Source organism: Scatophagus argus, chromosome 6 (assembly GCF_020382885.2).
Source record: "Scatophagus argus isolate fScaArg1 chromosome 6, fScaArg1.pri, whole genome shotgun sequence".
NCBI lineage: Eukaryota > Metazoa > Chordata > Actinopteri > Scatophagidae > Scatophagus > Scatophagus argus.
In genome coordinates, this window is record NC_058498.1 from 7,433,603 (window position 1) to 7,450,899 (window position 17,297).

A 17,297-nucleotide genomic window follows, 5' to 3' on the forward strand; every position below is an offset into this window, starting at 1 on the left:
TATGAGGACACTTCACAGCACTAAGAAATAGCCGCATTTACATGTGTCGAGTTGATTGAGCTCAGTGTGTGTGTGTGTGTGTTTGTGTGTGACAGTTCAGAGTGTGTGGACAATGTGTGGCCTCTGGTCCTGGGAGGGCAGGATTAGCACTGTCAGTCTTGTGTTGTGAGCCAAAGTGGCATGACATTTAAATCTGTCCCGTTGACAAGGACAAGTCCGTGTGTGTGTGTGTGTGTGTGCGTGTGTATGTGTGTGTGTGCATGATGAGGCGGCTGGGGTGCATGTTTTGGAGGGGGGGGTTGCAGAAAATGTTAAAAATGTCATTGCTCCTTACACTGTTTCACTTTGAAAAGGTGATCCTCTGTTTCTCTCCCTCTCTCTCTCTCTCTCTCTCTCTCTCTCTCTCTCTCTCTCTCTCTCTCTCTCTCACTCCCTCTGTCTGTCTGTCTGTCTCCCTCTCAGATAAGTTGTTTGGAAAGCGGCTGCTACAGGCCGGGAGACACATCATGTCTCATAAGTCTTGGATGAAAACGGTGCCCACAGAGAACTGTGATGTCCTCATGACATTTGCAGGTCAGAAACACACACACACACACTCCTATATTTGTTAGGACCCTCACTGACATAATGTGTTCCTAACCAGACCGTAGGATCACCCACACATTAGTTTGTTTATGCATTTATTTAATTATTTTATCTATTAATCTCCCAGGTATTAAAAGTTGTTGATTGTTGTGTCTAATTAACAATTCAAAACCTAAATATAGTTGATGTATTGTCATATTAGACAATTTTTTCTGGTTTAAAACCAGAAACTATCACATTTTTGAACCAAATATTTTGCATGTGTTGACTTGAGTTTATCAGTTAGAAAAAAATAGTTTTCAAATAATTTTGTGGCTAATTGGCTAATTGCAGTGGAAGTATTCAGCTCCTTTGCTTAAGTATATGTACCAGAGTTCTGTATTAAAAATGTTGCTGAGGTAGAAGTACGTAAGCACAATCAGGAGCATGTACTTAAAATGTAAAAAATAGTAAGAAATGTCATCTCAATAACCCTGAGCCCAAAAGCGACACGTTCACAAAGTTTGGTTTGCACTGTGTACTTGCATTGTTGGGTGGTAGCTCTTAATATATTTTGTATGCAACAATGTTAATTTGTAAAGTAACTAAAGCTGTCAGATAATTAAAGTGACCGAGACAAACTGTTTATTATTCATTTAGATTCATTTTCGATGATTAAGTACATAACTTCCAACCTGCCACTGAACAGCAGCGGATGTGAGATGTACTCTGTTAATAATAAAGATGCAGATCACGACTGTTATATTAATGATACTGCCTCTCTTTAGTGTCTTAGCCACAGCCTGACCCGGCTGAGAAAGCAGAGGAGTGGAGTCATCCTCAAGTGTTTTGTTAGTACGACATTTAACCTCCAGCTGCTGCTCAGGAATAAATAGCACAAGACTGTGGGAGTACTGGGCAGCTCCTGTGTACAGGGATGCGTGGGTATGGTTGAAAATGTATTTTTATTTTTCATTTCCTGCCGCAGACACTACAGATGACCACACGTTGCTATGGCTACTGAATCACATCCGACTGGGAATCCCAGAGCTCATCATCCAAATCCGACACCATAAGCGCACACGAGTCTACGCATTCTTCGTCACCGCTACATATGAAAAGTAAGAACTCTCTGCAGAGGTTGTCTGTTGTTGGCAACACATTTTTTAAAAGGTGTGTTTTTTTTCCTCATTAATTTCTCATGTGTTTGATTAATCAGCTCATTATTTTTACTATGAAAAATCAGAAAATAGTGGAAATCTCAGTTTCCCAGAGCACAAGTTGACATCTCGTTTTGTCCGCCTGGCAACCGCAGATTCTCTCACATTGCAGAAGATACAACATCTAAATGTTTGTCATTTCTTCTTGATAAATGACTTAATGACTTACAACAATTGACTGTTGCCGGAAAACGTTTTCTGTCAGCTGATAAATTGATAAATCAATAAATCATTTCACAGCTGCTTGACAGCCGAGGGAGTTTGTGCTTAATGTAATATATTGAATTTAGATTAGAATAACTATGTGGTGTGATGCAATAAGAACAATGCCTCGAGTTGTGGTGATATATAATTTCACCATAATGTAGCATGATGTTCTTAATGATTTAATCCTTACAAAAAAATATTGCAGTTGAGCCTCCAGTTTATGCCATGCTTTATGCTAAGCTATGCTAAATATCCATAAAACACACAAGTGGGGACTGAAGTCCAGCACAAATCAGTTGGAGCTAAAGTGGCTTCATAAAGATCAATGCATGTTCAAGCAATCAGGCTAATTCGACGCAGGTTCGAGTATTCGTGCACGCTATTCTGAAGCAGCACGAGAGCTTGAAGATAGATTAATAAACCATGACAAACAGCAGTAGGATTCACACATAAATGAAACCAGAGAGAAAGACTGGCAAGAAATTGCAGATTGATAAAATACATAAATAGCAACTTAGCTAAAATGTAGTAAAGCGTTTGGGTCAGGGTTATTTAAAGTTTTGCAGAAGGTTAGAGTCAGGCCAAACACTGTGTATTGTATTCACTCTGATATCACGGCAGAGACACAGTGTTTTGTTCAAAAGAAATCCCCAGGGGAACCGCGGATGAACCTGAGGTCGTTTTAATCTCAGCATTGACTTTGGTGTATAAATACAGAGAAATACAATCCAAGAGATGAGGGTGGCACTCGCTGTTCCGTACCGCATTTCACCTCTTGACAAATGTTGAGCTCTCTATGCTGACTGTGCATTCAACGGCGGACCTCTTGAAAAAACAATACCCCGTGAGCCTCAACCAAACCTTTTACCCGTGAATGGAACAGGAATAGACAGAAAGCCCGAAGGAACGAAGAAAGAAGAGGGCTGATAGAGGCGGATGCAGAGAGCAACGAGCAGGGAGGATCGGAGGAAGTCGGAGGATGGAGAGCGAGAGAGAGGGAGAGTTTTCTGAAACTGTGCCAGTGGGTTTTAGATGAATCGCTCAAGGAAAGTGATCGCTTGTGTGACATGACGCACACACATACGCACCTACTGCTACATCGGCTGACCTACATTTCATGTGATAGAGAAGATAACCCAGAAAGTATTCCATCCCCTGGAGCTCACCTTGAACAGTCATTCCCTTTGCTTTCTAAAGTGCTGAGAATTTTTCTTTCCATCCTTCTGTTAGATATGTGAGGGCTCCACGTGCGTTTACTATCATATGTAGGTTTTTTATTTCATCTGTCAAGTCAAATGACATTTGCTCTTTGTTGACTTTCAGAAAGGCTATATAATATAGTTTTAGCAGTTAGCATACACAATGTGACATGCAGTAAATGGCCTCCTCTTCCTTTCCTGGTTGCTGACCTACCATCCATTACTCTTTCCTCAGCTCTGACTGGGCATTTTACAGTACGGCATCCAGTTCTGCTGAGCTTCCACATTATGACTGATGGATATTTGCTATATTAGCATAAACCTTACGTGCAGTGCTCTACCTCTGCACTGTTCTGCTCTTTTACAAGGTTAGCTTTGTCCACACACATTCCCTCAGAGCGTATCTCCAAATTAAGACCGCTTGTAATGCGGGAGAGAGAGATGCTAAAGTTTTTGATTAATTAAAAAAAAAAGGGGAGGGGGGGGTGCAGCTTTAAGATTCCTGGCAGCTTTATGAGCGGCACACCTCTGAAAGGTCTTGCGGTTATTGGCTTGGATTACTGAACAGTTGGTTTAAACAGATAAAGCCTTTCTTTTCTCAGGCAAGGTCCTTTATTGTGACGGTGCTGCACACTAAGCAGTATTCAGCGGTGATACAGAAGCTTACACCTTACATTTCTGCTGTAATCAATCATGATGCTGAGCCCACTTCACTGTGCCTGGAGCTGCATGATGGATGAATGTTAGAGGCCCACCTAGTGTGTGTGTGTGTGTGTGTAAACTATATATACATGTACTGCACATGTGAGAGAGAGAGAGAGAGAGGTGAGCTGTCAGCCTGGAGGTAACAGAGGCTGTGGTGCTGCATTATTGCTGCGATTTTAGTACAAAGCCGCTGGGAAGGGCACAAGGAGAGGAGAAAGGGATGATGGGATGAAGGAGGAGGGGGTGAGAATGAGACAGTGGAGAGGACTCTGTGAGATAAAAGGATGAAGAGTGGAGGGGAGGGGTGGTGAGAGGAGGGGACATGGAAGGAGGGGTTGATGGGAAATGATATGAAGAGGGAGAGTGATGAGGTTAAGGCATTAGAGGAGAGTTAAGATGACTTTAACACCATGAAGGACAAGCCATCTCTGCAAATCGTGTTGTCTGGTGTTGGTTTTCTTAATTTATTTAACCTAACAGTGAAATGTTTTCTACACAGCTATCCGTAATTGAATAAATTTCTTTGAATCTCGACTGCAACTGCAAATTGTCTTCATTATCGGTTGCTGATTTTTTTTTGACAGATTAATGAATAGTTTATTCTATCAAATGTGTATAAAAGTGGCTTCCACAAATTGGTCAACAATCAACAATCTAAAAGGCAAAAAATATCCAATATCCAAATCAATATCATTTTAGAAGCTGGAACAAGATAATGTTTGGCATTTTCAATTCATATATTATTTAAGAGATGAATCAGTTATCAAACTGTTGTGATTAATATCAACATCAAACAGGAAGTGTCAGGGTTCAGGTGTCACTGTTGACCGTTTTGTACAGATTTTTAACAATCAAACTGAGATTCTAGCTGCTTTACTGATCTGATGATCTCTCACTCGGTTACTGTGCCGTTACTACCATTCAGACTCATAAATCAGAGGGTGGATTTTTCTTGTTTTGAGTTCTATCTTTGTCGTCCTGCAGTTTGTTGCGAGGTGCTGAGGAGATGGGACTTAGGAAGGCGGTGAAGCCCGAGTTTGGCGGAGGAACACGAAGCTTCTCCTGCGAGGAGGACTACATCTACGAGAACATCGAGAGCGAGCTGTGCTTCTTTACGTCACAGGTCAGCTTCAGTACACACACACACACACGCACACACACGCACACACACACACACAGATATGGAAGTAAATATGCTGTCAAGGCATTGCCTGAATTTACTCCCTTCTCCTCCTCCAGGAGAGGCAGAGCATCATTAAATACTGGATGGACAATCTACGGGCCAAACACGGGGAGGTGCTTCATAATATAAGCTTCCTGGAGGGCCAGCCAATCAGTAAGTCGCATCAGTTATTAGTACTGCGTTGCTAGACACTCTGCAACATTTGTCTTTATTAAACGGAAGTCAGCTTGTTGGCAGGCTTTGGAAATAATCCCTCAGTGGGTTCGCGTTTAAAATTACAAGGAGCCAATTTTGATGGAGTTGATGGTTTACTGATGTTGATAGGTTTAGTTTTGTCTCTATATATCTACTCTTCTTCTATCCATGTTTCACTCTCTCTAACAAATTAGATGTACGGTAATCTCAACTTTCTATTTCCTATACTTTATTATTCTCTGCAGTCCCCGAGCTGAGTGCGCGCGGTGTGATCCAGCAGGTTTTCCCTCTCCACGAGCAGAGGATCCTGAGTCAGCTCATGAAGTCTTGGGTCCAGGCTGTTTGTGAGAAACAGCCCTTAGGTCAGCAGAGCAAGATACTCATGCATACAGCATGAGATACACTAACATGTACATAACATTCGTACAACCAAACACGACACGAGAAAGTACTCTCGACACAGCGCGAATCACTTGCCTCGTGATAAGTGTGTCATGTCATCCTTCTAACTTATACTTTTTCATTTTGCAGATGACATCTGTGACTACTTTGGGGTGAAGATTGCCATGTATTTTGCCTGGCTGGGATTTTACACCACGTCTATGTTATATCCTGCTGTGATCGGCTTCGTGCTGTGGATGCTCACCGAGTCGGATCAGGTGAGTAGCGACCGACCGTCACCGACCGAACAATAATCATCGTCCAGGTGTGGTCTACGGCATCTGTGTGTTTGTGCTTGGTTCGTTTCAGACGAGCCGGGACATCTGCTGTGTGGTGTTTGCACTGTTCAACGTGGTGTGGGCCACTCTGTTCCTGGAGCGGTGGAAGAGGAGGGGGGCCGAGCTGGCGTACAAGTGGGGAACTCTGGACATGCCTGCCGAGTCCCTGGAGGAGCCGCGGCCTCAGTTCCGGGTGAGAGAAACTAAAACTCCCACTCCTTCCATCCTCCCATACTCATCTTTTTCAGATCATTTCACACTTTGTCTGTGCTCCGGCAGGGAGTCAAGCGCTGCAGTCCCATAACAGGATGTGAGGAGTTCTACTATCCTCCGTGGCGGAGGCGGGTGTTCAGGTGGTTGGTCAGCCTGCCCATCTGTATCCTCTGCCTCTGCTTTGTCTTCCTGGTTATGCTCATCTGCTTTGAGCTGCAGGTCAGTCAGTGGTCAGTGTAACTTTTTTAGTTTTGTTTTCTCAGGGGTGCTGAGTAAAAAAATAAAAAGTTGTGATTGTGTCTCTGCAGGAGTTTGTGATGGGGATCAAGGAAATGCCTCGGCTAGCTCGCTTCATCCCCAAAATCATGCTAGCTATCACTGTGACTGCATGTGACGAGGTGTACAGGAAAATTGCCTGCTGGCTCAATGACATGGGTGAGCATTCACATTCAGAGCAGAGCATCTCCTATTGGACAAGATTATCCTAATAAAATTACTTTTCCTGGATCTTTAGTAGTCTTTTATAAACTGTTTTAATTTAACTGTATATTACATTGTTTATGAGAAGTATATTAAGAGACTGTTTATGTTGATTTTATTCAGAAAACTATAGACTCCAGAGTGCCTATGAGAAAAATCTCATCATCAAAATGGTTCTTGTGAGTGGCTTTTCATTATGTAATATTTTAACTAAGCTAAATATCATATATAGAACTTCTCTAAACTTTCTGTCATCTTATTGACACCTGGCATTTTTTTTCTCTTGTAGTTTCAGTTTGTAAATTCTTATCTCAGCCTTTTTTACATTGGATTCTACCTCAAAGACATGGAGCGACTGAAAGAGGTAAGAAACATCTCAGTCCCAGCTCTGATGTTTCTGTGTCCCGCGTTAGCTTCAGTAACTCATTTGGCCTCCAACATGTCGTTGTTGCAAACTCCCATCCTCAAATCATTTGCTCTCTCTGCTTACATGCATCGATTTTCCATAACATCCACCCATCCACATCCTTCCATTTGTCCACCTGTGGAAGATGCTGCTGGTGTTGTCTCTGATAAGGAGTCTGCAGCGGCAGGTCCGGGTCAATTTGCTGCCGTCCCTCGTCTTCAAGATCCAGATGCTTGTGGTCTCAGTTCCCTGGTTCTTCAGGGCTTTGCTCAGGTCCAAAGTATGATTCCTGTACATTGACTGTCTGGGCGTGAGGTCAAAGGTCCATTTCTGATCACCTCAGTGCTAACCTTGCATGCTCTGTGCCGATCACCACATGAACTCTACCAACTACCAACCTGGTTTGCATAAAATTATGTGGTTTAGGTTTTGATTTGGTGTTTGTCTGGTGAAAACCCTGAAACTTCAAATTCTGTAATTTTTTTTGTCTTTTACATTCAAGGATTACATTGCTAAAACATCAAGATTCAAAACCCAATTTTATAGGTTTAAAACACCATCGTGTCAATTATAATCCATTTTTTCTTGCTTCTCAAAAACATTTTGGAGACACACGGCTTTCACCAGACAGAAATGATGGACGGATGGTTTAACGTTGTAGAGAATTCAAATTGATGGGTGTTTTTATTACTGACTGATCGATAATAATTGAGTGGCTTTGCCGTTTTTTTCATTTTGACGTGGAGTAAACATGTGGAGCAAACATGGATTTTATTCACAGGACTTTCTCTTCCTTGCAGTTTGTGTGAATTGTTTTTGCGATACAACCCTCACCATCCGTACCTCAATTTCTCGCCCTGCCTGTCGGTTTCTGTTACACTCTCAGCCAGAGTGTCACCTCATTGGGCTTGTCACAGTCTGTTAACATCACCTGACTTCAGTTTTTCTGTCAGACAAGCCCAACTCCTACAAATGTTGGTCACAGTATATTTACCTTCCTTGCTAAGACAATCATTCCACTTACAAGACTAAAATAACTGAAAAATATAAACAGACAGGATATTTCTCGGTTAATTTTCATAGTGTTGTGAAATGAGTAGAAACTAGCCGTCGCAAAGGTAAGGAAAAACCTGGCTTAAACATGCAGAGCCCTGACGTAGCCCTGAGTGTCTGAAATGAAAACCATCTGGTGTTGTCAGTCTGATTCTGCCAGTGTCTGATGATTTCTGTAGGCAGCAGTGGGAGATCAGGATCTCCTTTTCTCCTGTTCTGAGCCCATCGACAGAAAATAAAATTCTGCCTGTGTCTTTGTCGGGACTTTATTGCGGTTTGGTGTTTGCATTTTGTCCTCTAGCCAGCAGCTATAGTACACTGTGTGTCAGCAATATTTGACTTGGAAACAACGTCTTTTAGATTAAAACCAGTAATGGATAGTAAGTTTGTGATTCTGCAGTTCTCAGTATGTATACCCTCTGGCTGTGTATTAAAGGGATGAAAACATACTCACCACTTGGTTTAGAGAGTTAAGGTTACTTCTGGTGTATTACAATCTGGATTCTAGGTTAGGTTTGGCAATATTTTACTTGTTGGGGTAATTGCTGAGATGTGGAAACAAAGCAACATTACTGCAACAGAGCTTGATGAGGGAGTAAACTCGTGCAGTCAGAAAATCACACAGGTTGTAGACAACAACTGCGTCATTGTGCAAGAAGAAGCAAGTGCACAAGGTACAGTGGGTCAGAGGTGAACTAAAAAGTTCGAGTCTACAGACTTAGTGTCGTTTACAACAGACACGTGGGGGCTAATAACATTTTCAGACATTTTAAATTTTGATACCCTGAGGGTTTGTTTAACACCTGCCTGAAGGTCTGACTGCTTATGTTACTGTCAGACCGTCTGATCTGAAATCTGAAATCTTAACTTGTTTAGCACTCTATTATTAATGCCAAATCCCAAAACCACGAAATGGACCGAAGTTGTAATAAACCTAAATTATCTTTCAAGTTAAGTTAATTTGTGCTTCCTGTTGTGTGTGATTTGCATTTGTTCTGCAAGGAGTGAGTTTTACCGCAAGATCTTGAGTGTTCATGTTTATCAGTCACTGTCCTGAATGTGTTATATGCAACTGAATTGTTGGTCTTAAAGGTCACACCCACAGTGAATCATATTCAGAAAACTGCAGCTTGTGTAGCTTATGTGATTTGCTTGGGGATAAAGTCTGCACACATGAGTGTGTCTTGATTGATTAATTGAATTTGTTCTGTGAGGGTGTATCCCACTGCTTTCTCAGCTTCTTATTATGTCCTTTTTTCTGTCCTGTCAGTCTTCTGTCTCTCCATCCATGCATTTTTAACCACTTGCATCCCACACTGTTTGCATATTTCCAGGGAGGAGTTGATTTTAAATGGCCTGTTTAGCGGGACAACATACTCACAGTTTGATCACTGAGTCTGGCTGCTAAAGTTTTGTGATTGTTTCTGTCTGTCCTTGCCAGATGTTAGCCACTCTGCTCATTATACGCCAGTTCCTTCAAAATGTGAAGGAGGTGCTGCAGCCTTACCTGTATGAGCGCCACAAGCTGGGCGAGCTCACGCTGCGAGCTGTGTGGGACCTGCTGCTCTCAGTGCTGCTAAAATACGCCCGGCTGGCAGCTGGAAAAGCCCAGGCCTCTCCCACTGACCAGGCCATGCCAGGACCTGGACTGAGGGGCACCAGGCCTGGGTTGGGGTCATCAGAAAGAAGGTCAAACTTTATTTTTTTTAAACTCTCAGTCAGTTAATCAATGAAATTTGACACGCACATTAAGAGAAACTGACACTTTCTCATAAGATTAGTGTGATAAACATTGACATTCATGAGCTCATAGTTGTCATGCACACCCACGCTTAAAATGGACACAATTGGGTTCAAATTAAAAGCCACGTTTATCTGCACTTGCCACTGTCTGCGCACTGCATGCAGTTATGATTCATGTCAGTGGGACACTGAGGAAATAGAGAGAACACCACTGTGAGCGGTTAACACACACATTTAGTCTGACGTCTATGTGTCTGCTCGACTTCTCTCAGGGAAAAGAAGTGTCTGAACGGGGGCTGTGGGGTGCCCGATGAGGAGGACGGGGGTGAGAGGGACGAGGCTGACAGCGGGAGGTTCAGTGAGGGAGAGACGGAGGAGGAAAGTCTGATCGACTGCGGTTTGAAGCTGAGGAAAGTCAGCTTCATTGAGAAGGTATAATCTGCGTGATATCATAAATTTATGAGGTGTTAGTGTGCTTATGCTGTAGCACTTTGATCATATATTAAAGAGAAGTGTTGTGTAAATATGGTAACAGCAGTTTTTATGAGTAGTAATGGGAGTGTTGCTAATCTGCATTGCTGTTGATGTTGTTAAGGTGGACAGAAGGCCAGCCTGCAGTGGGCCCCCCATGGACAACAGTTTCCTGGAGGAGGGGAGCCCCACTATGGTGGAAAAAGGAATGGACCCTGCCTCTGTATTTGACTTGTGCGACGACGACGACGACAATGGCATCCATGACGTGAAGGATTCAGGTGCGGGTGGGACGAATGTGGCTGAGGGAGCTCATGCTGCTGCTGGTGCTGCTGCTGCAGCTGCTGCCAGCAGCGCTGCCCCGTTGCCTTCTGGGTCTGAGAGCAGCACGACCCTGCGACACAGAAGAACAGGCAAGAGCGCAGAGAGACCCGAGCAGAAGACAAAAAGGGAATCGTGGATGGACCCCCCTGAAGAGAGAGACAGTAATACTCTCACTCAGGCTGAGATGGAGAGCTGCATGCAGACTTATGCTGTAAGCAGGACTAAATTTATTGTGTAAACTCTGCGCGGGGTTTTAAATTATGGCTATTTGCATGCTTTGACATTTAAAGCTACATTCCACAGTGTGTTGTAAAGATTTGGAAAGCACAGGGAAGAATGGTGTTGATAGGGGCCAGGAGGCTCCCACAGCTTCTCATTAAGTTTATCTTTAAACCCGTAAAGCAATTTGCCTTTTTTGTTAGACAGTAGCTATGTAGCTGGTCATTTTATTTTAGTCATTTAAAAACTTGCAACCTTCAGCATTACTTCTTTAGCATGCACACAACCTGAACACAACCAGAACCTGACACTGCTGTAATAAACAAAAACAGGCATGTGTGCATAAATCCACCAGGAAGTTGATTTTTTTTAGCTTGCTGTAATGGCTGCAGGGATTTGAAGTGCAAAACTTTCTGTGTTCTGTTGGATCCATGTTCTGGTTGATGTAGTTGTTGCAGGAATCCATGTCTCCCATGGCTGAGCAGAATTTTGTCGTTACCAGTAGTTATAATAGATGAAAACATGACAATATCAACCGGGTTACCAGAACTTCTCTTTTAGTCTCTTTAAGTTTTTTTTTTTTATGAAACTAAGAAAGTAAGTTTGTGATAAGTTCCTCCATAGCATCTCCTACATAACAAAACAGATTGTTATTTACAGTTGAAAACATCAAGCATTCAAACTGCACTTACTTGGTCAAGCTGTGGTTTAAAGCTCTGTTTTGCCCCTCTCAGGATACCTTCCAGGACTACCAAGAGATGTTTGTCCAGTTCGGCTACGTGGTGCTCTTCTCGTCGGCCTTCCCTCTGGCCGCCATGTGCGCTCTCATCAACAACATCATTGAGATCCGCAGTGATGCCTTCAAGCTGTGCACTGGTCTGCAGAGGCCCTTTGGAGTCAGAGTGGAGAGCATCGGCCAGTGGCAGGTCAGAAATACGCTCACACAGGCTGAAAGTTGTCTATTATGTAAATGTAATTGATCAGTTAGCAGTAATTGGCCGGAATAAATGAACAGAAGTGAACTGAGAAACACTGAAAGGATTCTTATGTACAGATATTAGTGCAAAGTGAGTATCAAGAAACAGCAAAGTTGAGTTTTTTCCCTTCATTCACAGACTGCGATGGAAGCCATGGGCCTGATTGCCATCATAGTGAACTGTTACCTGATTGGTCAGTGTGGTCAGCTACAGCGTCTCTTCCCGTGGCTCAGCCCTGAGATGGCCATCATCTCCATTGTCATCCTCGAGGTACGGCAGCTCGTTCCTGCTGCTCTGTCTGAAGTGCTTAGTGCAGTGCACTTCAGAGCGCCAGCACTTTGTGACCCAGCACAAAATGTTTGGTGATCAGAAAAGGGTCCAGATATTTAGGCTGTACAGAGTTTATTACCGTAAAGGCGTCATCAAATGCTACAGATGTTTACTTCACACAGAAGCATGTTGTCACAAGACAGTTGTCTGCTTGGTTTAGCTCCTACAATGGGTGGGTTCATCTTTAAAAAAGCAACTTCTGTTCGGTCAAAGTGGCTGAAAGAAATGCCGTTCAGACCCCTGGCTTACTAATGTGTCAGTCTTTACAAGCACGAACAGATGAACTGAAGCCCTCTTACTTGTAACATATTTAGATACTTAGCTCTGCACTCTGCACCTGCCTATATTTGGAAAAAGGTAAACAGCCTGCAGCTCTGTTTTGGCCTGATAAAGAAGTCAGGTCTGTTAGGAGGAGAATTTCATGGCCCACGTGATGTTGTGCAACAATTAGTTCAAGTAGCATGCTCTTAAAGAGAGAAGCATTAGGTCTGATTGGGACTATGCTTTCATTTAATTCATTTTTTTCTTTCAAAAACATCTTCTTTCTACCTGCAGCACTTTGCCATCCTGCTGAAGTACGTCATTCATGTAGCCATCCCTGACATTCCTACATGGGTCTGCGAGGAGATGGCTAAACTGGATTATCAGCGCAGGGAGGCCTTTAAGGTAAGCGATGAGACTGCCTCAGAACTAGAACATTTTATTTGCCGTGGAAAAGTTACAAGAGATGGATGAAGTTCTTGTTCTTTGATAGCTAACTTCACCGTAGCCATCAGAGGAGCCAAACATGCTGTATCGTTGTGGAGATAATTTACTTGAACATCTGGTGACATTTTAGCAGCTGCACTTTTAAGAAACACAATTTGCAGAACACAGGAAAACGATGAGGCTGTAGAGGTCCCTGCAGCACTGATGCATGACTCTTAGTCAGGGATTTGTGAGATGGGTAGTACTGCAGTACTACAACAGTTAGCTGGGTTAGTGCTGATTCCAGTGAGTACATTGTGGGAATGTTTCCCTTCCTGTGCAGAAACATGAACGGCAGGCGCAGCAACATTACCAGCAGCTGCAGAGGAGGAAGAGGGAGGAGGAGGAGAGGCAGAGGCAGGCGGAGCACATGGCCCGCAGGGAAAGGGAGCGGGACGACAGCAAGGGCGACTCCTCCGGGGATCACCACCACGACAAAAGTCACAGCAGCAAGTCACGCCCTGGGAGTGGAGGCGGAGGGGGCGGCGGGTCGGACAAGCCCAAGAGGCCCAGCTCTCTGTTAGCCAACAATAATGTGATGAAGCTGAAACAGATCATCCCCCTGCAGAGTAAGTTCTCCTCGGGTGGCGCTCGCTCCCCTCAGTCACCCACGGGAAGTGAGCCAAAACTGCCCGGTTTCCTGAGCTTCAAATTCCTCAAGTCACCTGAGAATAAGAAGGAAGGAGCTGCGGCTTCCGCTGCTGCCACCGCAGCCGCTAACGCCACAGCGACAGCATCCTCATCAGCATCGTCATCATCGTCATCTTCATCAGGTAGCAGCTCTCAGGAGCGTTCTCAGTCACCCAGCAAAGCCTTCAACCCTGGGAAACTGTTTAACTTTGGGAAGTCTGAGGGGGGGACGTGTGTGAACGGGGCTGCGATGCCCAGATCCGGGGATGGAGCGTCATCGCACACGTCAGAAAGACAACCATCCAGGTCTGACTTGAACGGCGTTCCTGACGAGATCCCCTCGCCTGGAGGGGAGGGATCAGAGAACGGACATTCAACAGACTTGGACCCGACTGGTTCGAAAATCTAGTAGCTCCGTAGAGAACAAACTTGTTGTTGGTTACATCTCAAATGACAAAGTGATGTGTTTACTGTGAGGAAAGACCTGACCTACCATCTGTGCTGTCACAGGCTACGTGTAGAGCAGAGAAAGGAACAGATGAAACTGATGAGAGGTGACTTTTTGGTTTGGTTTGCTTTTTTTGCTGACACAAAAAGACAGGCTTTATAAGAAAGACGTAAGCCCTCCTATCATGTCAAATGAACACACACACACACACACACACACATGCAAATCCTTCCTTGTCTGCAATACATCAAGAAATGCATGAGCTGCGTTTCTAATATTTTTAAGCCTTTAAAGCAGAGAGCTGTGTTTCTTAATTTCTTCTAGTCATAAATTGTAAGCATCTCACTGGCCTCCAACTTAGACATAACAGCTTGTTGAGGAGGAAAAATACTTTGAAATGCATACAGTGGTATGAAAGCATCACAGACTGTACATCAGATAACTAGAGAGAGTGTTTTTAGCTGTCACAACACAAGTGGTCAGTAGATATTGTCTGATTTTTAACTGTGAGGATTTCTCGGGCCCTTCACTTTTATATTGAAAAATGGAAAAGCAATATTATTCCGTGTTTTAATTACTCTTATCCATTATCAGACCAAATTCTCCCTTAAATAGCATCCCTATTATGTCACCAGCTTTATTTTCAAAGCACAGGTGATGTCTGAGCTTTGCGCACGTCTCCCCATCCTGCGACAGTAGCAGATTTGTCCAAAAAGGGAGTAAAGACTTTGGTAGGTCGAGCTGTCACATACCAGTATTTTTCCCAATAGAGCAAAAGAAAAAGAAGAAAAAAGGCAAAAAATAAACAAACAAATAAATACATAAAAAAACAAAAGTACACAGAGGTGATTTTGAGAAAACGGAGAATGGAGGCCTGTTCTCCTTCCAAGCCCGTAGAGAGCCTTGTAAACACAGATGGTGCTCCATTTCACACACTCCAACCAGACTTTGGCAAACGAGCGTAGAGTTAAAGAAGTAACATTTGCACTAAACACCTACTCCCTGCATAGAAACGTCTCTTCCTCTGCGAGAGAGAGGCCCGACACCAGCCTGCCTCATAACATTATGCAAAAGCTGGATTGTTTTGATTCCCTCCTTTCACACAGCACATGCTATCCACTCACCGGCCCCTCCCCTCAGCAACTACGGGATTTTTCTTTTTTTTTTTTTTTTAACAATAGTTGCTCTTTTTTATGTTGAGCTCCATGTCTTTTTTTACACACACCATTTGCTGCACTGCTTTATCGCAGTGCTGTAAATGGCAAATTTCTTTTTTAACCAAAGTGGTATTTTTCGGATTATACTGTTAACCCAAGATGTATGTACTGTATGTTCTGTTAATAGTGTACATCAACACTGTTTATAGTAGAAGTTATTTTACTGTTGTAAGCAAGGCCATAATCTCCCATTAAACCGTATTTCACTTCTGCGGGATCTCCAGAAGGTGGCGCCAGAGCTTATTTGCATAGCAAAATCTGATGTTGGAACACTTCTTCTGATTCACAATTGAATTTTTACCCGTAACATCAGCATGGGGAAGTCGTGAGTGTAAAGCAGGGTTAGCAAAATTAAGAGCGTCAGGCTGCAGCTTAAGAGCACTTCGAGAGGAAAATGTTTTATGGTGACATTAGAGAAGGGAAAGAATAAGAAAAGTTTCACAGGCCGTCACACTGTAGGCTGAGAGACAGAAACATTAACTATGCATTTCCACACCATCAACTCTGGCAAGGATTTTGGCAATAACACTGAGTTGTAGGAGACTTTACATGTAATACTTAAAGTCTAGACTGACTCTCCCACCCACAGCACGAATCCTTCTGTATTATCCCCAGCCAGACTCTATGCATCTTTTCTTTGTGCCAGTTTTCACTCTCGGCTCTCTCCTGCCTCATATTTAATGTGAGGATTGTCCCCTGACTCACACTTAAATTAATAACACTGCTGTGTGTTCACAGAATTTGTCTGTTCTGTTCTAGGGGTAACGACGACACTGAGTTTCAGACAGGATTTCGCGTTTCCTGGCTACTTTCATGTGTCTGTAATAACTTTACAGCAAGTACGATCCACCATTCAGAAAATACAAAAATGTACTTCCCACAGACAGACAAAAAGAGAAATCACTGAGATTAAATGCAATAAGGAATACACAAAACATCAATTTGTATCATTTTACTGTCAATCCACAGTATGTCCTTTATACATTTGGATTTCGTTGTTCATGAGAGATGAGAAGTGCAAGGCTGAGGGAAACTGAATATGTCTCGGTTTCACGTGTTGTTCATTGTTAAAAACCACGTGATGCGGCTCAGGATGGTAAGCGTAGCTGAACGTATAGTCTCAGCAAAGCATTTATTTTGCAGCATTTGGATTTCAGGGATGAGTGACGCCATGATGCAACCGAGTGCACATACCATCGTTTGAAAGTCTGTGAACGTTTGCCTGGAAAATAACAAGCCAGTTTCAAGGTAAAGGTGATAAAGGCAGAGTTAAGGGCATTTTCTGATGCTGGTACATTGCGGTGAAGTTTAGGTCATGCGCGGTTATGTAGTTCCTCCTTATTCAGGGAAAACTTACAGTACAACTTCATATAATAGAAATCGATAGCATTAACCAACTTCTTTCATCCTTGGACTCTTGCTGGCAGCAACAAATTCTGCATGTGGTTATTATGGGGGTCTTTAAATAAACACTGGTTGAGGTAAATTAGCATATCTTGAGCAGTTTGGGGCATCACTGAAAGCTTCATCAAGAGGCATCCCATGCATGAGGACTGCAGCTGTCTGTAAGTCACCTTCAGAGCAACCATGTTTCTTTTAAGGATTTGGGCTTGTCTCGACTTTATGAGCACCATCAGTCTAACGTGAAACCAGTAGAAGGGAATTTAGTAAATGTACTGTCTTTTTCTGGATTTTAAGAGTGGATCTGAACAGGTGAGATTCTCAACACAGCTACATTAAAATCTCACTCTAACCTCAGTTTAAGATAAGACATCTTCATGGAAGCCTCACTTACTGAACATCATACGCTCTTCCAATGTACCACTGTACAAAAAAAAAAAAAAGATCTTTTAAAGAGAAATACTGGAAAATGGGATTATTTATTTCTTTTAATTTATTTTGTCATATTTTTGTAAGACCTGAAAAATAGTTAATAAAACTATTTCAAATGTACTTTTGTGTGTTGTGACCTATTTGTTAGTGACAAAGTGCCCTCTGGGGTGCCATTGCAGGGGACAAAACATGGTAAAGTGTACTTTGGGGTGCC

General features: G+C 43.0%; 1 protein-coding gene across 1 annotated transcript in view; it reads left to right on the forward strand.

Moving 5' to 3' along the window:
* The window catches only part of ano8b (anoctamin 8b), a 35,130-nt gene extending 18,025 nt beyond the window's left edge, over nt 1-17,105 (forward strand). The window contains exons 2-19 of the mRNA XM_046391183.1: nt 463-573; nt 1,553-1,685; nt 4,880-5,018; nt 5,135-5,231; nt 5,519-5,635; nt 5,805-5,932; nt 6,024-6,185; nt 6,272-6,424; nt 6,514-6,640; nt 6,809-6,864; nt 6,975-7,049; nt 9,586-9,833; nt 10,160-10,319; nt 10,483-10,893; nt 11,636-11,827; nt 12,017-12,148; nt 12,764-12,874; nt 13,239-17,105. Of these exons, the coding sequence (XP_046247139.1) occupies nt 463-573; nt 1,553-1,685; nt 4,880-5,018; nt 5,135-5,231; nt 5,519-5,635; nt 5,805-5,932; nt 6,024-6,185; nt 6,272-6,424; nt 6,514-6,640; nt 6,809-6,864; nt 6,975-7,049; nt 9,586-9,833; nt 10,160-10,319; nt 10,483-10,893; nt 11,636-11,827; nt 12,017-12,148; nt 12,764-12,874; nt 13,239-13,994 (3,308 nt within the window). The 3' untranslated portion in view covers nt 13,995-17,105. The remainder of the gene's footprint in view (nt 1-462; nt 574-1,552; nt 1,686-4,879; nt 5,019-5,134; nt 5,232-5,518; nt 5,636-5,804; nt 5,933-6,023; nt 6,186-6,271; nt 6,425-6,513; nt 6,641-6,808; nt 6,865-6,974; nt 7,050-9,585; nt 9,834-10,159; nt 10,320-10,482; nt 10,894-11,635; nt 11,828-12,016; nt 12,149-12,763; nt 12,875-13,238) is intronic.
* The last annotated feature ends 192 nt before the right edge of the window (nt 17,106-17,297 follow it).